The sequence below is a fragment of the Diabrotica virgifera genome, chromosome 10 (assembly GCF_917563875.1).
Source record: "Diabrotica virgifera virgifera chromosome 10, PGI_DIABVI_V3a".
NCBI lineage: Eukaryota > Metazoa > Arthropoda > Insecta > Coleoptera > Chrysomelidae > Diabrotica > Diabrotica virgifera.
The window spans coordinates 120,209,677-120,236,900 of NC_065452.1; the positions used below are offsets into that span (position 1 = coordinate 120,209,677).

Sequence of the window (27,224 nt, forward strand, 5' to 3'; positions counted from 1 at the left end):
GTTTATGCGCCAACCAGCACATCAGATGACATAAAGATCGAGGAGTTCTACGAAAAACCGGAAATGACAATCGCCAACATACCAAATAAAGAGCTTACTTTAATATGTGGCGACTTCAATGCAAAAGTTGGCAACACTACACAGAATGACGACATAAAGAATGTACTGGGGAAGTTCGGTATAGGCCAGAGAAACGAAAGAGGTAACCGTTTAATCGAGTTTGCTATCACAAACAATTATTCTATCATGAATACTCGATTTAAACACCATGTACGTCGACTTTATACTTGGAAAAGTCCTGGAGATAGGTCTAGAAATCAAATAGATTAGATCCTTACCAATATTCTCTGGAGATCGTCAATTCAAACAGTCAGATCATATCCAGGGGCGATATGCGGATCCGATCATACTCTACTCGTAGCTAAAGTGAAGCTTAAACTTAAAGCGCCCAAAAAACGAAAAGAGACAAATAGGATAGAACACAGAAAGAAGGACGACCTTCTCCAGGAAGTATATAAAATAATGCCCTCTATTCGTAACGGAACATCATAAGAAATATGGGAGACTTTTAAACATTATGTAACAACACCAATTGATCATCCAAAGATAAATAATCCTGTGAAACGGAAACACTGGATAACAGATGAAACTTTTCAAATCATTGAGAATAGAAGGAATCTTTGTCAAAGTGGCGTGCATAGTGGAAGGGAAAAAGCTAGTTTAAGAAACCTCAATAGAGAAATAAAACGAAGATGCAAGACAGACAAAAACCAGTACTACCAGGGTATATGCAAAGAAATTGAGAGACATGATCAGAATAATCAGCCGAGAGATCTATTTAGAAAAATACGCTACTTAACACGAGACTTTAAAGCCAGAACTTGGGCCATTGAAGACAACACTGGAACTCTGAGAACAAACAGAGAAGATATAGCAGAGACATGGAGATCATATTGCAGGGACTTATATAAAGATGATCAACGCCAAGAACCTGTTAACCAAATCTCTGACGAGGTGGAAGAAGAACCTGATATACTTGAAAATGAAGTAAGACTCGCGATCAGTAAGCTCAAATATAATAAAGCAACAAAATAAATCTACAATAACCACAATTCATAAAAAAGGAAGCTTCCATAAATGCGACAATTATAGAACTATTTCTCTTATATCACATGCCAGTAAAATAATGCTACATATAATCAACGACAGACTAAAAACATTCCTTCAAAGAAAAATTCCACAAGAGCAAACTGGATTTACCAAAGGTAGGGGTACTAGAGAACACCTGTTAAATATAAGACAGATAATCGAAAAATCTAGGGAATTCAATAATCCACTCTACATATACTTTATAGATTATCGTAAGGCAATCGACAGGGTCAAGTGGAGACACTTATGGCAAATACTAAAAGAAGTGGGCGTACCCCAACACCTTATTTCGCTTATAACTGAACTATACGAACACACTACTGGATCAGTTAAAGTGCTTGACACACTTTCAAACGAATTTCATCCAGAACGGGGTGTCAGACAGGGATGTATACTATCGCCACAATTATTCAACATATATGGAGAGCATATTATGAGAAGAGCACTTGAAGGATGGGAAAAAGGCATCTCAATAAATGGTCATAAAATAAACAACCTACGTTTCGCAGATGACACAACCCTTCTTGCAAATAGTCAAGCAGAGCTGATTGATCTTATACGACTGGTTGAAGACGAAAGTCAAATATTTGGTCTACAATTAAACATATCAAAGACAAAGATCACGATAGTGGATAGACTACATAACAATCATCCACATATAACCACAATTGATCGGTTTGAGGTTGTGAACTCATACTTATATCTGGGATCATTAATCACAAACACAGAGTCACTACAGGAGGAAATAAAACGTAGATGTGATGTAGCAAAAGCCACAGCAAAAATGACCACAATATGGAAGGACTGTCAAATTTCAAGAGCGTTAAAGATGAGGTTGATCAACTGCTTAATATTCCCAATACTGACTTACGGATGTGAATCTTGGACCCTGAGAAATTCGGAAAGAAGAAAGATAGACGCCACTGAAATGTTCTGTTGGAGACGAATGCTACGAATTCCTTGAACCGACCATAGAACATATAATTCGATTTTAAGAGAGCTAAAAGTTAGCCAACGGCTCTCCAGTAAAGTCCATCTCCAACAATTAAAATACTTCGGACATGTTATAAAAGCCAACACAGAAAACATGGAAAGACTCATTATACAAGGAAAGGTGGAAGGCCGAAGATCACGAGGAAGATCCCCAACAAGATGGATCGATCAGATTACAGGAATATGCAAAAGACCTATGCATGAGTTAAAAGAAATGACCAAAGACAGATTTCTTTGGAGACGGACAATACACGACATCACGTCGACCACTACACTCCCTCCGGGGGGTCAGGATTGAAGAGAGAGAGAGAGAGAGAGAGTTCCTTTAATAATTTTTCTTTATAACAATAAAATCTGATAATCTTTTATTATTGACTTCAATTATTCACTCCAACATATTTTTTTAATCTCGTCACTCCATATTCGGTCTCTCAATATGTTTCCTGTAATTCCTCTGAGCATTCTCACTTCTCATTCTGTATTTAGGCTGTGTAGGGTCTTGTTTTTTATGCATATGTCATTATTAATCTTATCGATTCTTGATATTATCTCACAGTGTTATTAAGTCATTCTACTAATATATTTACTCTTTTTACTTGGTATCTTACTTCTTTACCAATATCGCCATAGCTGGACAGTATAATCGCTAGGAAATTTATTTCCATTACTTGTTTATTGCTCAACTTCATCAACTTCCAGTTTACATCCTATTTGTTCTTTACTGTCGATGAATATTCGAAAGAAGGTTCTGAAATGTTATGTATGGTCTATCTTATTGTATGATTGTGAGACATGGATTTTAAAAACCACAATGCTTAACAAATTAGAAGTATTCGAATTGTGGTGCTATCAACGAATCCTAAAGATATCGTGGGTTTCGCACACTTCCAATGAAGATGTTCTCCAAATTATGAATTCAGAACGTCTGCTCATAAACATCATAAAGAGGAGAAAAACAGAATACTTCGTCCATATAATTATAGGACCTAAATACCATCTAGTTCGCCTTATAATAAATGGAAAAGTGGAGGGCAACGGATGTGTTGGTCGAAAGAAACTTTCATGGTTAAATGGTTGCGTAATTATAGACAATGGTGTGGTTTCAGAGTTAAAGAATTATTTCGCGCAGCAGCTGATAAAAGTTCCAAGAACTCGTAAACATGATGACGGCCAACGTCTGAATACGTTCAAGGCACCTAAAGAAGAAGAAGAAAGTTATTTACTGATTACTATTGTTTTAGTTCTCTTCAGTTGAAATCTTACTTACTTACTTACTTAAGCCGTCCTCTTGTACCTTACGGTGTCGAGGTAAGTGGAGAAATCAGACGTCTCCATGCCTTTCGGTCAGTAGCTAGTCTTTCTGCTTCTCTCCACCCAATATTTCATTTTACGCAAACCTTTCCAATATTTGCGCTCCACGGTCTTGCTGGCCTGCCTCTTCGTCGTTTGTTGTCAGATGCCGCTTTCCATACCCTCTTTACAGTTCTTCTTCTCTTCTTCTACGGCACTACAGCCCAAATTGAGCCTTGGCCTCCTTTATTTTTTGCCTCCACCCTTGCCTGTCTGTGGCTGCTCTTCTCCATACACGGATTCCTAAAAGGGCTTGTACGTCGCTGTTTACTGTGTCTTCCCAGCGCTTTCGTGGCTTCCCAACCGGTCTCTTTCCTTGCATTCTAGCATTTACTTTACAGTTCTACCTTCACTCATTCTCGCCATATATCCGAACCACGATAACTGTTTCGTTTCAAGTTTGTCCAAGGTCCTTCCAACACCGCACCTTTCACGTATGTCTTCATTTCTTATACGATCACGTCTGGTCACCCCGGATACCGCACGTAAATATCGCATTTCGCATGCTTGAATTTTACTACGGATGTTGTCGTTCACTGTCCACGTTTCACTACCGTAGAGTTTCACTACCGTAGAGATCGTTATCAGTTTGAAATCATTATTTTAAATCCTTTTTCTCTTGTATCTATCTGTGAACTAGTCTTTGAGGGTTATCTTCATTTTGGGCTATTAATATTGCATCGTCTGACTTAGAGAGAATTTTAATTTCGTCGTTCTCCATTCAGTATCATCTTTTTTATTTACGATCTTTATCACTTCATCTGTGATTAGTTTGAATAGTATAGGGCTTATTGAATCCCCTGTCTTGGTCCATTGCCTGTATCTATAGGTTTTGTTACATGTTCATCTATTCTGGCTTCCATCTTATTGTTTCGATAGATTAGATTCGTTGTTAATTTAGTATAGGGTAGGTAGCTTTATTAAAATTAGGGTTTAAACTTTGAATCTGTATCCCTCTTTAGGATTCTTAAAGCTCTTCAGGGCTCTCTATTTGAAATAATAAAGTAGATCATATATCGTTGTCCTCTGGTATTTTCCAAGGTAACTCGTGTTGTTCTTTGTGAGGGAATAAGTATTATTAATATGTAATTCAGTTGTGCTGCAGAAGTTCGTCAGAAGATCATTGTTTTCATTCCTGACATCCTCATTATATCGTTGTTTTATCCCTGGTACTATGTCATCACCAACACGGGCGTTAAAGTCACCTATAATGAACATGTTATATTCATTCTGTTGAAATTCATTTACTGTGCCCTGGAGGTGTTTGAAAAATATTTCTCTTGCATTAAATCTCTGTTGTTCTCAGGTGGATTGAAATATTGTTCTCGCATTGGTCGTCATCGTTGAATCCGTTCTGTTCCCTCTTTCTATGGCCAAAATATTTATAGTCTATCAGTAGGATGATAACATCACTTGGCAAGTTTTCTGGCTGAAAGTACTTGCAGCCCCAAAACTTGCCATGTGTAAACAACATACAAGTGCACTTTGCTACTTGCTACTTGCCGGCAAGCACTAGTTAGAAGTCGACAGATCGGCTACTTTACTTGGCACTTGCCCGCTATTTCCACTATTTTTTGTGTACTTTCTATGTATAAACACTGTTAAACAAGTAAAAGTTCTATTTTACAATGAGTAAGTAATACTAGCAAATAAACTTGAAAATATGCAGACGGAAAACCACAAGCAAGTTTAGTGGCTGCAAGTACTTTCAGCTAGTAAAGTTGTCCAGTGTAAATGAAGCTTTAGCTTGGGACCGGCAACAGTACTGTTAAACTACTCGGCCTACCTAACAGCAGTGATGCCTAAGGGTACGAACATGCCGAAGATACATTGATGAGCGCGGTGTAGGTCGCGATCACGGTCGAGGTTTACATCGATGACAGGCAGAACATACCGAAGATACCTTCCTTTCAGTGTTCTTTGCGGTTTCCTTATAACCAAAACTTGTCATAAACTGATGATAACAAGAAATGAATAAATACACCAGCCGTATCTCCGGAGAATGTCACGTGGTTTAAAAACCACTAATCAATTTTAATTTACCAAGCGAACGGCAGCTCGATCGCGATGTAAAACAAACTATTTTGTTTTGGCATCGACATCGCTGTAAACTGCGATGATAGGTCGCGAGGGTGAACGGTGACACATCATTGGTATGTGCGATCTCATAAGAAAATAAAGGTTTGTGTTGACATCGATGTAGCGCGCACCTACACCGCACACATTCATGTATCTTCGGAATGTTCTTCCCCTTAGATGAAATTAAATAATAAAAATCCTTCTGTAAGAGTCCGTCTCTGCAATATAGTCAAAATAATGAACAAACAAAACAGCGAATGAGCAAGGCAAGATAAAGTATATAGAGACACTAATCTTACTTTTTCTTGAGGAAATATTTATTTATTATGGAAAAGAGTTTTATTTTTCTTGATCCTTATATTACAGTCAAACCGGAATTGCTTTATTTATTTAATACGATGAATTCGCCAGTACCCCACAATCCACAATTCAGTGCGGTTCAATGGGTTTACCATAAATTATTTTTAATGTTCTAGAAACATTATATATACCTTTTTTGAGAAAATAAATATAGATCCGTTTATAGAGAATCAACAATAATATTTCTAAAAGAAAATACAAAGATAATTACATTTATTCTTTATATTTGAAGAATTTTAATACGTACAACAATGTTCTTTGTAAAATTAATTATTTCATATATTTTACCAGTAAAGTGAAGACAGTGTTAACACCGATAGCCATATGTGGATAAAAAATAAATATACAGGGTGTCCAGAAACTCTACCAACAAACGAAGACAGGAGATTCCTCAGATAATTTTAAGACAATTTACCCCAATTCACCTAGTAGTCCAGGGTAATAAGGTTTTTTCCATGACACTCGAGCAGCCAGGGTACTGAAGCGTTTTTTCGACAAGTAATACCTATAGGAACAAATTGTAACTATTTCCTGCGTAGGATCTGGCGGCCATTTTTATTTATAAACAATTAAGTGTAAAAAATGGCATTTTTCCCTTTTTTTTCAAATCAATGGAAAACAGTGAAACTTATGGTTTTTTAGAACAAATATCTTTGAGATTATGGAAAAATCTTTAAAATGACGTATTACAAAGTTTGATATACTCATTTATTGTTAATATAATTGCAAAAAAAGGTCGGAATTGCAAAAAAAATGAATTTCACAATATCTATTGTAAAAATTGGTGTACAGCTTTGAAATTTTTGTCATATAAGGGTTCTTTGGCATAATATGTGATAAAAATTTCAAAGCGATTCATTCAATTGTTTAAATTTTATTCAAATTGTTTATCCCAGAGAGCATTTTTTTTACAATAACATAAGTCAGAAAAAAATGACGTTAGAACCATTCCACAGGTGTCAAATGAAAGAGCATGAGCTATGCTTTCAACTTGGTTTAAAAAAAGCGAATAAAAAATGCATTTATTAGTAATAAATAATTATGCAAAAGTGTCGTAAATTTTTCCTTATAAACTTTTTATTTTGTTATATAAGAAATTATATATATTTATTACAATTTTTTATCAATTATGATATAAATAACATTACTTGGTAGTTGTGCACTTAAAACAGGGTAAAAAAGTAAATTTTTTTGGAAAAAGTTATTCAGAAAGTTTATAAGGAAAGATTTACGATACTTTTGCACAATTATTTATTACTAATAAATGCATTTTTTATTCGCTTTTTTTAAACCAAGTTGAAAACATAGTTCATGCTCTTCCATTTGACACCTGTGGAATGGTTCTAACGTGATTTTTTTCTGACTTATGTTAGTGCAAAAAAAAAATTCTCACTGAGATAAACAATTCGAATAAAATTTAAACAATTGAATGCATCGCTTTGAAATTTTTATCACATATTAAGCACCAAAGAACCCTCATTTGACAAAAATTTCAAACCTGTACACTAATTTTTACAGCAGTTATTGCGAAAATATTTTTTTGTGCAAGTCCGACCTTTTTTCGCAATTATATTAACAATAAATGAGTATATAAAACTTTGTAATATGTCATTTTAAAGCTTTTTCCATAATCTCAAAGATATTTGTTCTAAAAAAACCATAAGTTTCACTGTTTTCCATTGATTTGAAAAAAAAAAGGGAAAAATGCCATTTTTTTACACTTAATTGTTTATAAATAAAAATGGCCGCCAGATCCTACGCAGGAAATAGTTACAATTTATTCCTATAGGTATTACTTGTCGAAAAAACGCTTCAGTACCCTGGCTGCTCGAGTGTCACGAACAGGGTATATTTTTGTCTTATTACCCTGGCCTATAGTCCGAAAATGCTTCCTAAGGGAGTAGAGCTCTTTGAAGATGGTGTCTTTTAATTAGTTTTTCTTAAATGCCTCCAGAACGCTTCTAGTTAGAAAAACGAAAATTGGTACACATATTTATCTTCCAGCGATAAATCGATTCCATCCATTGTGAATTTGTAGTAGCAGTCATAGGCGTCCATTTTGGGTGGGCAACAGTTATTTTATCGCACAACTTTCTTCTCTTTAACTTTTAAGTATTTTTGATACTGGATTAGTAAATTTTGAGGTATTCTAGTACTAAAAGAAACTCTTGCTTTAGATGTTTCTAGTAGGTTTTCTAGAAGTCGGTAGGCCACACCGTTTTCTAGAAAAATCGATTTGACAATTTTTGTTTCCAGAATTTGAAAGAAAAAAAATGAAAAATTTTTTCAAAAAAATGGTGTATTTTACCCACTTAAAGCAAAAGTAACTTTTAGTACTGGAATGCCTCATAATTTAATAATCTAGTGTCAAAAATTCTTAAAAATTAAAGACAAAAAAGTTATGCGATAAAAATAACCGTTGACCTAACCAAAACGAACGTATATGACCGGTACCACAAATTCGCAATTAATGAAATCGATTCGTCTCTGGAGTATAATAAAACGTACCAGTTTTCGTTTTTCTAAATAGTTTTCTTTTGAATTTTTTTTTTTTTGATATTCAAAAAACGAAAAATTTTCAAATCGATTTTTCAAGAAAACGGTGTATCCTATCGACTTGAAGTAAGAGTACCTTTTAGTACTATAATACCTTACATTTTAATAATCCAGACTCAAAAATGCACAAATATAAAAAACAAAAAAGTTATGCGATAATATAACTGTTACCCTACCCAAAACGGACGCCTACGACCGGTACTAGAAATTTGCAATAGATGGAGTCGATTTATCTCTGGAAGATAAATATGTGTACCAAATTTCGTTTTTCTATCTAGAAGCGTTCTGGAGATATTTAAGATAAACTAATTACCAGACGTCATCTTCAAATAGGAAGATTTATTTATTTATTTCATCCTTTAGGAAGCATTTCCGGACTAGATGCATTGGGTTAAATTGTCTTAAAATTATCTAAAGAATCTCCTGTCTTCGTTTGTCGGTAAAGTTTCTGGACACCCTGTATAGGAAAGGAAAAGATTGAGATGAATTTTTAGATATATTAAAGAAGGCCAGATATATAAAACACGAATTTATTCAGACATAATCAGAATATATTCATCATCATCATCATTTGCCCATTTTAAGTAGGACATATACCTTCCCTGTTTTTATCCAGATTGAACGGTCTTGTGCAGTTTGGATCCAATTGTTCGTCATCTCACCTGTGTGGGTGATCTTCCTCTGTTTCGTTTATCTGTTTTTGGTCTCTATTCGGTTAACTTGCGTGTCTACCTTCCGTCCTTCATCATTGCCACGTCGCCCTCCCGTCTTCATTTCAATCCACAAACTCTGTCTGCAATATCTGTATCTCTGGTTCTGTTTCGCAGGTCTTCGTTTGTTATCTCGTATTTTATTGTTATTCTTATCATTGAACGCTCCATCCTTATTTCTGCTGTTTTTAGTTTTGAAACAGTGTTTTTTGTTATGGGCAGTGTTTCCGCACCATAGGTGATGATTACACAGTGGTAGGAAATTCAAACTTAAACTGTAAAATAAGGTCTTCATTTACAAATGCACCTTCAAACCAATGTAGACCTACGGTATTCAGTCACGGTTATGCACCAAGCCATCCAACTCCAGATACAACGACTTTATCAAAACTACTCCCAAGATCCATGACGATCTAAACATCCCTATTGTTGAAGATGAAATCTAGGGTGCTCGGTAAAAAGAGTATAAGTCAAAAATGGTCAAAATATTATTTTTGCAGAATAAGACTATAAAGGATATATCTTTACCTTGGTATCAATAGAACAAGTCAATATGCTAATATAAATTAAATAAAATTAATTGGTCTTTTTAGTACAACTACTTAAATGAACTTTTAATTTGGTAACAACAGTTTATGTCAACTTATACTGTTTATACACTTCGAGTTTGTGAACTATTCTTGGCTCTAATAGTACATGTCGACATATGTACTGTTTTGACCATTGATACTGAATAATATCCAAGTAAGGCGGTCGACTTATACTCAGACGATCGCTTTCAGATATGTGTATCAAGCTTATTAAGCAAATATTACTCTTTTCTGTACGAGCTTTTCAAGAAACAACTGATAACTATTCGCGTTTGGCTGATAACTAAACCGTGGGAATTTTACCAATTAAAGATTACACTTAATAGGGACAGCGAGAATAAGTAATACTAACTTCTTACGTAGGTTTAATTTGATAAAAATAGATGAGTAAGTGGTCTATTTTCTGGACCACTGTGCAATATGGGTGATCGTAACAAACGTGTTGCATATATTGTTAGCCTTATAGACTCCGAACCACCTAAAATCACTAGAAAAAGGACGTTGGATCCGGATAAAGAAAAAGTTCGCAAAGTGGCTATTGTTTTTCATTTAAAGGTGAATGGCGCTAGAATTCCAGTTTGTAAAAAATGTTTTATGAACACATTTGACGAGACAAATATGTTTATTACACTGGCTCTTGCAAATAGGGATTCAAATATTTCAGGGAGAATAACTGATGACCAACGTGGTCGTGATCCTTCTGCTACAAGCATAATGAAGAAAAAATTAATGCAGTGAAGTCCCACATAAATTCTTTTCCCCTTTATGAATCTCATTATACTCGACGAGAAAGTAGTAGATTGTATTTGCCATGCCATCTTAATCTTAAGATAATGTACAAATTATACTGTGAAGAAAATGAATCACCTGTCTGTAGACCTATCTATGAAAGATAGTTCCATAAAATGAACATTTCATTTAAAAAACCTAAAGTAGATACGTGCCATAAATGTGATGTTCTGAGTAATAAACTCAAAGTTACTGAAAGCGAAGATGATAAAACCAAAATAAAAGATGAGATAAGTATTCATCACACTGCTGCAGACAATGCATATGTTATGAAGAGCAACGACACAGAAAAAGCAAAATGTGGTAGTACTTTTAGATGCCTCACTTTTGACTTGCAAACTTGTCTCCCAACTCCATATGTAAATTCCTCTGTTGCCTTTTACAAAAGACAGTTATGGACATACAACCTACCTACATATTCATGAGAATGGAGAAGGAAAGTGTGGCATGTTACATGTTGCACGAAGGTGAAGGAGGCCGGGGAGGTAACAATATAGCTACATGTATTTATAAAGAATTAATATCACTAACACCACATGTTTCCAAAGTAACCCTGTACTCGGATACATGCGGTGGTCAGAACAAAAATTCACATGTTGCTATGATATTTTTAGTAGCAATGCAAAATATCACTAATTTAGAAGTTATTGACCATAAATTCATGGTGAGTGGGCACAGTCATATGGAGTGTGATATTGATCATGGATTGATCGAAAAGCAAAAAAAAAACGGTTAAGTGTTCCAATAAGCCATCCTCACGACTGGTGAGAACTACAGGAAAAAAGAAGAAATTCAATGTTGTAGAACTTTACCATGGTGATTTCTTAAATTTTTCATATCTTTTGAAAAGTAGCTGTCTCATGCGTAAAAAAGATAAAAGAGGAAATCCTTTCAACTGGTTTGATGTGAAATAATTTCGTTATACAAGAGAAAATGGAATTATTGTTTATAAAACATCACTTGATGAAAAAGAGAAATTTCTGACGCTAAGTGTACTACGTAGAGGACAAACTAATGCTAGGTTGGTGCCCAGCAATTTGTATAAAAGCACTCTTGCTATAGCAGTGCAGAAGAAAAAGGATATTTTTAATCTTTTTCCTCTGATAAGTCCAGTATTTCACGACCTTTATAAAAATTTAAAGACAACTTATGCTGCTGATGTGATTCCAGATGATGAAGATTCATCTGACGCAGAGTAATACTTTTCTCCGTTACCATTATTCCTGTTTTTGTATTGTTTGTTTAATAAATAATGCATAAATATGTTTTTGTTTATTTATTTTTTAATAAAAAAAGCTTTTTTGGGCTGAACAAATTAGTATAAGTAGTTAGTATAAGATATTTTTCCTTAAACGGTAGCTTCAAATGCTACGAAAGCTAAACACGAGACGATAAACAGATTTGGAGAAAGCAGAATAACCAAACGAGTTAGAAGAGAAACAAAAGATTGAGAAAAATGAGCTTGAAAACTCAAAAAGCCTTTCCTTAAAAAAATTGAATAAGCTTCTTACATAAAAATATAAAATTCGAATGTGCTACACACATATTTTAAGAGGTAAACTAAAAAAATGTTCAGGTACATATTTTGTAGTATAAGGAAATACAAGTTTTCAGTTTTCATTAAAAATTTAATTCCATAATAATGCATTACTGTAATTTGTTGACAATGTATCCATGTATTTTTTATACTTAAAGCGGTACCAATTAAATATCTATAAAAATAACCTGTGTAGTATGAGAAATTAAAATAACTTAAGAAATGTTGACACTGACTCATTATTTTTTTTTCAAATTTAGAAATCACTTCTCAGTATTTTATTTAAAGTATTTAAAAATACACTGATCCTTTATACATGTTACAGTTCAAGTTGATTCTCAGTTAGAGTTGACTTTTCCTAGTTCGAGTCAACTCCAACTGAAACTAGCAGTAAAAGTTGATTTGAAAAATTTAAATCAACTTTTACTAGTTGAATTTGACTCTTCCTAACCCTTGTTAGTAAAAGTAGATTATAGAATTTATACGAGTATAATCTCACGTGCATTTTTGATGAGTGTGCGTCTCTTTGTTTTGACCGTTTCAACTACTTATTAGTCCAGGCTGTAACGTCGCCCCCGTTAAGTAAAGTATTCTGATTCGATTTTTTTGCACAAACTCACTCAAACAAATACATCCTTATAACAAATACACAGTGTCAGGCGGTACCGCGGTCGAAAAATTGTTTAACCAATTTTTGTTAACCAAATTCACAAAAATAATTCTTATCTACTCTACCTCATATTATGTATAAGTTTTTATTGTGTGAAAATTGTAAATAAAGATATTAGTACATGAAGGGTTTAAAGTGTGCCTGAAGTAATAATGTATTTTAAATGGGATTTACTTTTTCGCACTGTTTTTTAGCACACTTTCATATAATCAAATATCCTTAACTTTCGCCTTGTCATGGTGATGACATGTGAGCAATAAATTACAAAAAAAGTTTTGACAGTTTTGTGGTTTGACAGAAGCTTGAATGTTTAAATGTCAAAGTTCTAAAAAATTGTAAAACAGGAATGTATTCCAGTGACGAAGAGTTGCAGTTTTTTATTTGTTTTTTGGAAGATAAAATTTTGTATGAAACTGTGCGTGAAGTACTTTTTTCGCACTTAGGCGATGTATAGCAATCGGCCCGCTCGTGCTCTAAACATCGCGTGCGTGCGCAAAAAGCATACTTCACGAACTGTTTTATAAATAACTAAGTATTTGACTCCTGACAAATTTTTCTAGATTATTTGGGTCATTCGGAGCAAAAAAGGTCTCTTGTGGTTTTTCTCTAAAATTGATAGTTTTCGAGTTATACGCGATTTAAAATTTGAATAATGCGAAATGACCATTTTTAAGGCTTAATAACTCGATTAAAAACTATTATTATGAAAGTCAGAAAGTCATCTAATCAAAGTTTAAAGCCCCCCCCCCCCCCTACAAGATAATGAAGAAATTTTTGTCATTATTTTATTACTAAGCTGTTATTTTTAATTATCAACAATGAGCCCTAAAAGCGTATTGAGGCGGCCGTCAATGTGAGTGCGAGTAAGATCCTCCATTCCGACGGTCCAATGGTGCATCTCAGTCGCGCTTACATTGACAGCCGCCTCAATACGCTCCTAGCGCTCATTATTAATAATTAAAAATAACAGCTTTGTAATACAATAATGACAAATATTTCTTCAGTACCTTGTAGGGGAGTCGTTAAAATTTGATTTGGTGACTTTCTGACTTTCATAATAATAATTTTTAACTGAGTTATTAAGCCTTGAAAATGGTCATTTTCGAATTTTTCAAATTTTAAATAGCGTATAACTTGAGAACAATAAATTTTACAGAAAAATCACAAAAGACCTCTTTTGCTCCGAATGAACCAAATTAAGATGTAAAAAAAATGTACGAAGTGAATTTTTTTTTTGTGAATTTGTTTAAAAAAATTGTTTAAACAATTTTTCGATTACGGTACCACCTGACACCCTGTGGATTCGTTATAAGGACCTCTTTTTGAGTAAGTTTAAGCAAAAAAATCGAACTGGAATAATTTACCTAACGGGGGCGACGATACAGCTTGGACTATAAATATCACGATTTGAACATAATATACAGTAACATTTAATTTCTAGAATCGGTTGTTTGTGTGAATCAACTGTTACTAAATGGCATTGGGAAGAGTATACCTTAACTAGTTGGAGTCTACTTTTACTAGTAAATGTTGAATAAAAATCTTCATTTTATATTTATAATCAACTTTTACTAAAACCAGTTGTTTGAGTCGACTCGAACTAGGAAAAGTCAACTCCAACTGGATAATCAACTTAAACTGTAACATATATACATAGTAAACATTATCCCGGAATAAACCATTCGGAGATTTATGTCGGTATCTCAGCTTTGGTTTCTTTTTTGTTCGTTGTAAAAGAAAAAGTCACCACGGATTATAGTGATGAAGTGTTGTATTTAGGCATATTTAATTTCTTGTGTAGATACGAGTATAATTCGCCACCATTTAGCCCGGATTTCAATCCAATAGAGCACAAAACTATACGACAGTGTAGCTTCGGCTTGCTGCACAGGATGAATGTCAACGGTTTGGTTTAACAATAATCATAAAGAAAACCAAACACATGGGTATCAGTAAGAGGGGTACCTAAGTCATAACAAGGATCCAAATAAAAATAAAGACATTGAACAAGTGGACAAAATGAAATACCTAGAAATCTAAATCCGAAATCAGAAATTCGATCAAGAATAGAGCAATCAAGAATAGCCTTTTTGAAGATGAAAAAATTACTGAATAACCAAATACTCAATCTGTTATTTCGATATCTGATGGTAAAATTTTATATCCACTCTATTCTTCTTTATAGTGTGTCTGATGTTCGTGGCTCAGTGGAGGATGCACTTCAGATTATGGAAACACCAATAGCAATTACAGAATTTATTTATAAAACCGACACTAGGGTAGTTACCCCGGGAGAACGTTGAGTACTGACTGTGACTTGTACGCGATTTAGTTGAAGACTCTAATGCTACATATTGATTCTAGTGAGTGAAGTTAAAGGCATCTCTGGCCTGGTTGAAGTGATTCTTGAGATTCACTTTTGGTGTCACCACTATTGGTGTCAGGCCACGCGCTCAGTATGTTTACAAACCAATGTAGATCCTGTTATTGAGACTGACCCCGTTTAAAATTGACGTTAAGAGTGTAGATCTCTTGTTTGACGAATTCTAACTACCCTGACTACTTAATAGTGATTGCCCTATCTCTTATCTGCTTCGTGTTTTTATAAATGAGTTTCGAGGAACAAACTCCACGCTTCAAGCCCAGTTACAAATATAATTAAACAAATAATTGTTATAGTTTAAACATCAACAACATCTGGAAAATAAATAAAATTGTAGGTTACACAAGCCATCCAATAATAATATTTGAGAAAAATAAGCGTTAGTATACACGAGGCAATAAACCGATTGTTTAATTAATGATAATAAACACAGTTGTTTCAGTTAAAAAGACATTTTTTTAAGCAAAATAAGTGTGAAAGTCAGTGATTCTGTACATATATTTTATTTCTCTATTACTTTAAGAAAATATGTTATTTGTGGTCCATAAAAAATTGATTTTATGATATCGTAAACATTATCCCGAAATAAACCATTCGGTGATTTATGTCGGTATCTCAGCGTTGGTTTCTTTTTTTGTTCGTCGTGAAAGAAAAAATCACCACGGATTATAGTTAAGGAGTGTGCCATTTCGGGATATTTGAATTCTCGTGTAGCTGCGAGTATAATTCGGTATACTGAACACGTCCGCGGATCCCTTTCACCAGATTATACGCGCGAATATCTCTACTTCACTTCACTTATCTAGTTGGCAAGTCTATGCAGTTATCTTTCGTTTTGTTACAGGTCAAATACCCGATCCCGAGCCGGAGTTCTTGGCACCCCTGGAGAATCACACCGTCACCCAGGGACGGGACGTCTATTTCACATGCGTTGTTAATCACTTAGGCTCTTACAAGGTAAATCCTTTACTATAAATCTTGTTCCTTGCCTAGAAATAACTACAATTTATATGCTCTGTCATTGATAAATATTGTTAGGACCAGACGCTCTACCACCACAACATTAATTAATGATTCAATTTGTGCTTTTTTAGTTACTGAATGTTTCTTGCCAGTTCATCACAAAAAATAGCAATTGGATGTTTTATCGTAGCCCAAGATTGCTATCTTGAACAGGTTAAGCGAGACAAAATTATGTATTTAGTCCAGGGAACTAAGATTTTCCTAAGGATTTTAAATAACCCAGATACCTAACAACTTTTTGGTTATTCTAAACCTATAGGATATACAGGGTGTTTCATTAGTAATGGTCCATATAATAACTGGAGAAACCTTAGCACAAAATATGACGATTTAACCTAAAACACTTAAATAAAATATTCCTCCTTACCGCGATACATAGTGTTTTATTACAAATATCCTAAAATTATTTTAGCCCATTGTTTTAACACCTTCCAACATTTTTTGTTCAAACTTGACAAACTGTTTACACTTGTTAGAATACTTTAACGAGTGTTAAAAGATGTGTTTTGCGTTGTTACCAGAGGCGTCACTGTCGTAATAATCATTTCAGCATGTCTTTTTGATTCTTTGTTACGTTTTACGTAAATATCATCCTCTTGTGTCAATGCGATAGAGTGAGTACTTTTCAAGTTATTTGCGTTCAAAGGTAAAGGATTCAATAAGACTATTTGTATTTTAAACACATAATCTGATTTAATGTTTAAAATAGATAATTCTTATTGAATCCATTACCTTTAAATGCAAATAACTTCAAAACTACTCACTGTATCGCATTGAGACAAAAGGATAATATTTATGTAAAAAGTAACAAAGAATCAAACAAACATGCTGAAATGATTATTACGACAGTGGCGTAGATTGTAAGCGTGGAAAAGGGGTAAAAATAAATATATATCCCTACAGCACGCCTCTGGTAACAGAGGAAAACTGTCTTTTAATACTAGTTACAGTATTTTAACATGTGCAAATAGTGTGTCAAGTTTGAACAAAAACTATTGGAAGGTGTTAAAACAATGGGCTCAAATCATTTTAGGCTATTTGTAATAAAACACTCTGTATCTCGGTAAGGTGGAATATTTTATTTAAATGTTTTAGGTTAAATCTTCATATTTTGTACTAAAGTTTCTCCAGTTACTATATGGACAATTACTAATGAAACACCCTGTAGAGAGTCATAACTAACAAACTTTCAAACAAAATGGACTTTTATCAAGCATGTGAGCAAACAGGATTCAGGTCACGCTTCGGCACAAATGACCATCTACAAGTTATTAAAAGCCTCATCGAAAAATGTATAGAGTACAACAAACCACTCGTCTTAATATTTGCGCATTATGAGAAAGCATATTATGTCACAGTAAACCATCATAAAATGCTAGAAGTCTTAAAAGAATGCCCAATAGATCACTGCTACACCACTATCATCAAAAATATCTACGATAATGCTATGGCATGCGTCAGACTCCATGAAGATACAGACAAGTTCAACATTCATTGTGGAGTTCACCAGGGGGACACTATTTCCCCAAAACTATTCACAACATTATTGGAATATATGTGTAAGAGTGCAAACCTAGACTAAAAATACATAAACATAAATGGAGAGCAACTTAGTCACCTCAAGTTCGCGGACGACATAGTAATGATAACAGATCGCATTGATCATGCCATCGAAATGTGCGAAAGGCTCTATCATCCCTCTAGACAAGTGGGTTTAAAGATCAACCACTCAAAAACACAAGTGATGAAAAACCTCGTTCTGAGTGTGAACATCAATATAGCTGGAACACGTATAGAACAAACATCAGCATACAAATATCTGGAGCACGAAATTCGTTTAAGTAGAGACAACCAGACCAATGAATCAATACGTAGAATGCTTCAGCTCTTTCCATCGGAAAGAGCTGAAACGCTAACGCTATGGTGCGGAAACGTTAACGCTCACTAAGACGTCCGCAACAGTGGCGTAGCTAGCCCCACAGGGGCCCCATATCAAAGTTTGTCGCGGGACCCTTTTCCACGACTGATATGGAATGGTGCTAAAAAATGTTCAACAAAAGAAGCAAAAACGCTTGTATAGAATAGAATGGGAATATGCTTTGTTGCCACAAAAAATTTTACAATTTTATGGACAAAGCTTACAAAGAGTCCAAAAAAAATCAATAACAAATACAGTTTACTGAAATTGCATAAATCGTCAATATTATTACAAAATAAAAGATCATAAAATAAAACAAAACAATCAATTGCAAAATTTAAATAAATTGCATATTACATAATACAACCTTAGGAACTATGTAATAGGTTCTGCATATAACATCCAAATATAGATAATAATAATAAACCTAGTAAACTCTACGAAAAATTGATTTGAACTGTTAAGACTCATTGTTTGAAAACAGATTCAGTTTTTTCAAACCAAGGATGAATGGACATTGAAAATGAGCTTACACACAGAAGCTTTGTTCCTATGGTATAACGGCGAGCGGACGGCAAGTAGATATATCTAAATACAATTTATAGATAAAGAACAGATTACACGAAAATATACCCAAACAATACACACGGTTACAAATATTCAAAGGTAAAGTGATTACAAAAATTGCAATTTGGCATTATACATTATACAATGTCTCACACACAGACAACGGTGAATGGACAATGAAAGGTAGCTTGAAAACAAAAAAAGCTCTGTTGTTATGGAATAACGGCGAGCGGCAGAGAATATAAAATAGATAAATATAATTTATAGATAGATAAAGAATCCATTACACGAAAATGTCGATAACCGAACAATATACACTGTGTTAACAGTGAAATAATCGTTCATTTTTTTTAATGGAATTTTATATCAACATGCCACGTTGGGGCCCCTGAATGTATAATTGATACGGCTGATACGGTGTTGCTACGCCTCTGGTCTGCAAATAAAATTCGAACAACACAGAGGGCAATGGAACGGTCCATGTTTTGATTAACCCTAAAAGAATATCGACCTTGAAATGCAACTATCGTTGGGCAGAGCATGTCGAGCGAACGAAGGACGGCAGATGGACGAAACGTATTCTTGAGTGGAGACCCATACAGGACGCCTTTCGAAGCAGAGGATGACCACCAACAAGATGGACAGATGACCTGAAGCGGATATGTCAAAATTGGATGCAAGCGGCTCAAGACAGGAATTTGTGGGGTGAACTACGGGAGGTCTACATTCAGCAGTGGACAAGTATAGCCTAAATGATGAAACCTATAGAAAAAAAAAATCTACCTGTTTGCTGCCAAGAATTCGGAACCGTTTATTCATTATTAACAATTTAAACTCTTAGCAGGAAACAAGTAGGTTTTCTTCCTATAGGCTTGCAATAACTAAAAAAGTTGTCAGATACCTGGATTATTGAAATTCCTAAACCACGTCTTTTTTGCTTATTTCCCAGGAGTAATTGTCAAAAAGCTAAAAAGAGTATGTTTGAATTATGTTGCCTGCCTTATTAATAGTGATTGATTATACACATAGTTTCAAAAGTTATGCATCGCCAAAAGGCTATAGCGGGATAAAATGGTAAAATCTGCACTCGGCTGGATTCTTTCTGGGATTGGCGAATCGAAAGTACATATTTTAAAACCCCCCTAACCTAATTTTTAGCTCCCTCGTGGCCCCAGGTGTCCCCTATCGCAAAAAATGAGTTTTTTCGAAAAACAAATTTTGAGCGTCCTTTGCTTTAAAAACTGTGAAAAATTGGTGAATGTACATTGTTATGTCCAAAAACATACTGATTTTTTCAAATTTTTTGGATCAAAATTGAGCTCAGGAAAAAATTTTGAATATTTCAAAAATTTTTTACGGTATGTATATAATTTTTGGCTAGCTGCGAAATAATTATTTTTAGTGTAATTTTTTCCACTCTTTTGAATGGCGGGGATAGATTTGCCATTTTCTCGCAGGAAATTCCTCAAAATTCGAAAAAAAACTCATTTTTTAGTGTCCCCCCTCAATTTTTTAGCGTTTACTGAGCGATCCTTTTCTTTAAAAAATCTGAAAATAATTATGAACATATATATTTTTATGCCTAAAAGCATCCTGATTTTTCAGATTTATTGGATTAAAATTGAGCCCAGGGAAAATTTTTGAATTTTTCAAAAAAAATTTAGGTTAGGTATGTATGTAACTAATTTTTGGCAAACTTCGAAATAATTATATTTTCGTATTTTTTTTTTTCGTTTTTTGGAATGAATAACTGCGTCATTTGCCATTTTCTCTCCGGAATTTCCCTACAATTGTAAAAATAAAAAAAACTATTTTGATGTCTCCACCTCCCCATATTTTTAGCACATAAACTGCATGTCAATTAACTGCACGTCAATAAATAACAATTATTAATATTTTGTTTGTTATTTCTAGTGATATGATTAGCTTTGCCATTTTCAGGCCAAAACATGCTCAAAATACAACAAACTCTCTTTTTTTGATATTTGTCATGCAGTAATTAAATTAATACGTGACAATAATGATTTTTGGACCCCCCCTATATTCGAGTGGTGATTATCATTTAAATATTATAATTTATGGATTAAATTAATAGAATATATATATATTTAATTTCATATTGAACCTCTTTTTTCAATTTTTTTTAATAAGAATCAAATATACATAAAATTACAAAATAACTGTTCTAATTTACATTAAAATACTAGTTTGAGTCTTTGTCACTATCTTCTTTTATTACGGAATAAGTATCTGATATGAAAAACAAATCTAAAAGCATTTTTGCTGATCTAATAATATTTTATTTATACATAGCATTGCTAATAAGATAATTAATGATTGCTGCAATGAGAGAGCAGGACCCTACAGTTCTTAATCCGTTGGCACAGTCACAAGCATGGCGCAAAATACCTCCATACCTAATTGTATTAGGTTGGTATTGGACCTAACATTAGGTTGGTATTTGTAGGTTTTACTATTTATGTGTCTTGACCTAATTAAAGCTTTAATTATATTCGGTTTGATCCTGATATAGTCCAAATTGATATGTATTATATATTTAATGATATTGTCATCAATCAGCTCGGCTAAGCAGCAAGTGGCTTGACCTAACTGGTAAGTCCCCGAAAAGAAAATAACTTTTAGATCCTTGTCGTTCATCTCTGGAAAGTCATCAATTTCTTGATCAGTTAGTTTTACAGCAGTAGTGGGCCGCCTGAACCATCTTTCTGTCTCAACCTCTAATGCGAGTCTTTTCCTTTGATTTCGAGTCCAAGATTCTTCGAATTATTATCTCCTGCAATCCATCATCATATTTATCACTATAAGCATTTGCCAAAAGTGTTATTGAGGAAGCATGTAATCTTAACATATGAAGCAGCTTATGGTATAAGTTTATTGTCCAATTAGTAGATTGTTGGTGAAGTTACTTGTATTTTTTGCTAAGGATGCCATGGATTGCCTCTAAAACCCATATCAGTTTTGGGACGAAGCGAGATTCATTTGCTTCAATCGCACTTAAATTAGACCTTTTTCCTTCTAAGGCAGGCAAAAGAATCTTGAATCCTTGACTTTCTAAGTGGAGTATCACATACCTAAAACCTCTCCACGATTCAAACATCATCTTCCTTCATGATACCAGTAATAATCCAGTTCTTGTACCAACTGGGTCATCCATTACTTTTCTAATAATAGTTGCGTCGTTTTTGGTAATTACTTTTACATTTTTGACGACGTAAATATGTCCTATCAAAAATCAAAGCAAGTTCATCATGAAAAGCTTTTTACATAAACTGAAGTGTGGTTGATTATTAAATCATTTATTTAATAAAGAGCATTCTAGAGATATTACACAAGCATTTGTTATATGTCTATTTAAATTACGAACTGGATCATCAAATAATCTTCACATTTCATCTGTTTTCTGATTAAAAATGAAATAAAAGTTTCAGATTTTTGTGACTCGGTTATTAACTCATTTGAAAAAATGTTTTACCAAAATATTTTGGAGTAAAAAGTATTAAAAGAGTCACGTATAAATTAGATTATGTATTTAAAATATGGGAGAAAATATCAAAAAGAGCTTTTGTTGTATTTAGAGCATGTTTTGGTTTGAAAATGGCAAACCTGATCATGTCAGTAGAAATAACAAACAAAATATCAAAAATCGTTATTTATTGATATGCAGTATGTGCTGAAAATATGGGAGGGGGAGACATCAAACCAATTTTTTTTTATTTTTAGAATTGTAGGGAAGTTACGGAGAGAAAATGGCAAATCTAACCACGTCATTCAAAAGAATGAAAAAAAATTTACGAAAATATAATTATTTCGAAGTTTGCCAAAAATTACTTACATACCTTACCTAAATTTTTTTTGAAAAATTCTAAAATTTTTCCTGTGCTCAATTTTAATCCAAAAAATCTAAAAAAATTAAGATGCTTTTGGGCATAACAATATTTCATAATTTTTTTCAGATTGTTTAAAGCAAAGGATCGCTGAGTAAACGCTAAAAATATGAGAGGGGACAATAAAAAAATTGGTTTTTCTCGAATTTTGAGGAATTTCCGGCGAGAAAATGGCAAATCTATCCCCGCCATTCAAAAGAGTGGAGAAAATACACTAAAAATTCGCAGCTAGCCAAAAATTATCTACATAACCTAAAATTTTTTGAACAATTCAAAAAATTTTTCCAGAGCTCAATTTTGAACCAAAAAATTTGAAAAAAATCAATATGTTTTTGGGCATAACAATGTACCGGGTGTCCCAATAAGAATGGCTCTCGGCCATATCTCAGGAACCGTTTATAGTAGAGCTTTGAAATAAAAAATTTTATAACAAAAGTTACCTCAGGAAAAGCCTGGAAATTATTTTCATAATTGTGGGACCACCGCTAGAGGGCGTAATTGAATATCAAAAATTAAAAAATCTAAATTTTACAAAATTTTACTAATGAAGAGGCACTGGAAATCCGATCGTCGTATTCTTCATCAAATTCTACGTATATTTGATTTGACAAGTTTAGGTCTACCTTTGGAAATAAGAGGTGGGGGTGAGTGGGAACCTTGTTATGAAAAACTGGCTGTGAATCCGGTTCTGCTTAATCAAATTTTGCAAACTTGGTCTTGTTGAAGACAGATCTTTTTCGTCAATGTAAAAGTTATGATTTCGAACCAACTTACTGAGTAATATGCCAGCTAGAAGGCGTTACTTAATTTTTTTCAGAAATTTAGTTTTCCTTGGAAAATATTAAATACAAACATGCATTTTTAATACCACAATACAAAATTAGACAAAATTAGCAACAGAATAGCGAAAACCGCATGTTAATACCTTTTTTCTATCTCGAGATATCTTACAAAACGTGTAAATTTAAAAACATAACTGTTACTGTTACCGGTAAACGAAATTCATTAAAAGTAGTGTGCTATGGAAACAACAAAGAAACATTTTCCAGCTGTCAACGTATATTAGGTCTTTTCAACGCGTCTCATTTGTTTCGAGCCTCGTTCATATCTCGTATATTAATATTGTACACGGATTATACGGCATATGACAGAGGCTCGAAACAAATGAGAAGCGTTGAAAAGCCCTATTACAAAGAAATAAAAACAACTATTTAGTGATGACATAAACGTTCAAATTTTTGCCCATCATTTTCGTTGCAAACATTTACTCTTTCAAGAGTAGATTGAACAGCAGTCTCAATTTCTGCTCTCGATATGCTTTGAATGGCGTTTAGTATTCTCTGGATAATGTATTCTAGAGTAGTGTATGATGGGCAACAATTTGAATATTTAGGTCCTCAGTAAGTAGTTATTTTTGTTCTGTGTTATATTTAATTTTAATAGTATTGTTTTGCTTTATATTGTTGTTTTAATTAATTATATTTTTATACGTTGACATCTGGAAAATGTTATTTTGTTTTTTTTTTCCACAGCACACCGCTACTTTTAATTACCTTAGTTTACCGGTGATAGTAACAGTTGTGTATAAAATTTACACGTTTCTCGAGATATCTTGAGATAGAAAAAAGGTATCGACAGGCGGTTTTCGCTATTATATTGCTAATTTAATCTAATTTTATGAAGTATGACTAAAAATGCATACTTGTATTTAATATTTTCCAAAGAAAACTAGATTTCTGAAAAAAATTAAATAACGCCTCCCAACTGGCTCATTACTTATTAGGATGGTTCAAAATTATCACGCTTACATTGAAGAAAAAGATCTGTCTTCAACAAGACCCAGTTTTCAAAATTTGATTTAGCAGAACCGGACTTACAGCCATTTTTTCATAACAAGGTTCCCACTCACCCCCACCTCTTATTTACAAAGGTAGAGTTAAACTTGTTAAATCAAATATGCGCAGAATTTTATGAAGAATAGATACAATAATCGGATTTCCAGTGCCCCTTCATTAGGAAAATTTTGTAAAATTTAGATTTTTTATTTTTGATATTCAATTACGCCCTCTAGCGGTGGACCCATAATTATGAAAATAATTTCCAGGCTTTTCCTGAGGCAACTTTTGTTATAAAATTTTTTATTTCAAAGCTCTACTATAAACGGTTCCTGAGATATGGCCGAGAGCCATTCTTATTGGGACACCGGTACATTCACAAATTTTTTCAAAGTTTTTAAAGAAAAGGATCGCTCAAAAAAAAGTTTTTTTTTGAAAAAACACATTTTTGCTTAGCGAACACCTGGGGCCACGTAGGAAGCTAAAAGTTTGCTTAGGGAGGTTTTCAGATATGTAATTTCGATTACCTTATCCTAAATAAGAGTTCAGCCGAGTGCAAATTTTACCATTTTATCCCGCTATAGCCTTTCATCATTTATAAAAAAAATATCATAACATTGACAGATATCTATTTTTTGTGTTAAAAGATATAATGTTTTTGAATAAATAAAAAATTAATTTTTTGCATTTTTTGTATTTGTATTTAACAATTTTAATATCTTTTATTTTCACCACGGGCATCGCTGTAACCTTGATTCGAACTCAAAATACTGCTAACAAGTCGATCAATCATTTCATGTGGTAGATTCTTCTATTACAGACAATTGTAATTTCATGATGGGTTATAGGAGGATTCCTTCGGGCATGAAGAACTCTGGAGAGCACATCCCAAGAATGGTAAATGGGGTTCATGTCTGAAGACATCGAACGCCACTCCAAACGGCGAACCCCTTCTGTCTCAAGAAGAGTCAAGATAGTCATTAAACGTTTTCTTCCTATTTGGACGGGCATTAACATCCATAAATACAATATTTTCACCCACATCTCCTCGCCATAATCTCACGTGAGATTCTAAAATCAGTGTGATGCACCTTTGTCCTGTTAGAATATTGTCAATAACCACCAATTCCATGAGTTCAGCTGCGATAATACAGTATGCGGCAAAATAAACAGTACTACTGAAATGAATATTGAAATGTTTATGATCATTTATAATATTTAGTACATAACACACAGTACCACATAACACATATATTAGAGATAAAGATAATCAAATACTAACAGCAGAAAAAGAAATAGCAAGACGATGGATAGAGTATTTCACCGACTTGTTTAACCACAATGTGAATTCATTAGAAAATATTAAGAAAGAAGAAATTACGGAACCGTTAGATATTGATGTCTCCAACTCCAGCCGAGAGGTAATAATAGGGAGCATATAACAACTCAAAAAGGGAAAGGCAGCAGGTCCAGATGATATTGTAGGTGAGCCGTTTAAAGTAAACACTGAAAAAATGACACATTTACTGTATAAACTATTTGAAAATATATGGAGTCAAGAGAAAATTCCCAAAGAATGGACAGAAAGCATTCTAATCACTATCCCGAAAAAAGGCGACACCTCAAAGTGCGAGAACTGGACTTATAACCCTCTTATGTGTTGCTAGTAAAATAATGACCCGTATCATATTTAATAGAATGAAAAATAAAATAGATCAAAAATTAAGACCAAATCAAGCTGACTTCCGAGCAAATAAGTCATGTATAGACCAGATCTGCACGCTCAGAATGATCATCGAGCAGTCAGTGGAATGGCAAAGTAAACTATATCTATACTTTATTGACTTTAGAAAGGCGTTCGATATCCTACATAGACAAAAATTGTGGGAAATAGTAGAGAGTTATGGGATACCGGACAAATTCTTAATAATAATGAAGCTGTTTTATGAAAACACGACAACAAAAGTATTATACGACGGGAATTTAACAGAACCAATCGACATTAACAGCGGTGTAAAGCAGGGTTGTATACTGTCTCCCACTCTGTTTAATATTGTCATGGACTGGCTTATGAGAAAAAGCAGCAACGGTAAAACTGGGATACACTGGAATACCTTTGAAGAATTAGAAGATCTTGAATACGCAGATGATGTATGCCTACTTTCAATAAAGAGACAAAGCATGCAAAAAAAAGTGAGAAATTACCCAAAGAAGGTAAAAAAGTGGGTATGGAGATAAACATGAATAAAACTGAATTAATGAAGACTAACACACCGGGAGAAATGGACATACAAATAGAAAACCAAGAGCTGAAATCAGTCCAAAGAGTTAATTACCTAGGAAGTATACTGAACACGACAGGAGGAGCAGAAGAAGATATCCAGACACGAATTGGCAAAGCACAGACAGCATACTCTAATATATGGAAATCTAATGAGATAAAACTGGACACCAATGTAAAAATCTTCAATAGTAATGTAAAGTCAGTACTATTATCCGGATCACAAACTTGGAGAATAACAAAACACTGGAAAGATTCAATCCTTCATCAAAAAATGCTTACGAAAAATTCTAAGAATATTTTGGCCCAACAGAATCACAAACTCAGACTTATGGAAAAAAACGAAGCACGTACCAATACATAAATAAATAAGAAAGAGAAGATGGAAATGGGTGGGTCATACTCTGCGGAAACCGGACACAGACATAACAAAAGAAGCATTGGAATTCCAACCTCCAGGAAAACGGAAACAGGGGAGGCCGATAAATACATGGAAGAAAACAATTATTAAAGAAGCAGAAAACGTCGG

The 27,224-nt window shown here is 33.8% G+C and overlaps 1 protein-coding gene across 1 annotated transcript in view; it reads left to right on the plus strand.

Moving 5' to 3' along the window:
* The window catches only part of LOC114325410 (lachesin-like), a 1,092,141-nt gene that overhangs the window by 769,919 nt on the left and 294,998 nt on the right, over positions 1-27,224 (plus strand). The window contains exon 5 of the mRNA XM_028273477.2: positions 16,011-16,123. Coding sequence (XP_028129278.1) covers positions 16,011-16,123 — 113 coding nt within the window. The remainder of the gene's footprint in view (positions 1-16,010; positions 16,124-27,224) is intronic.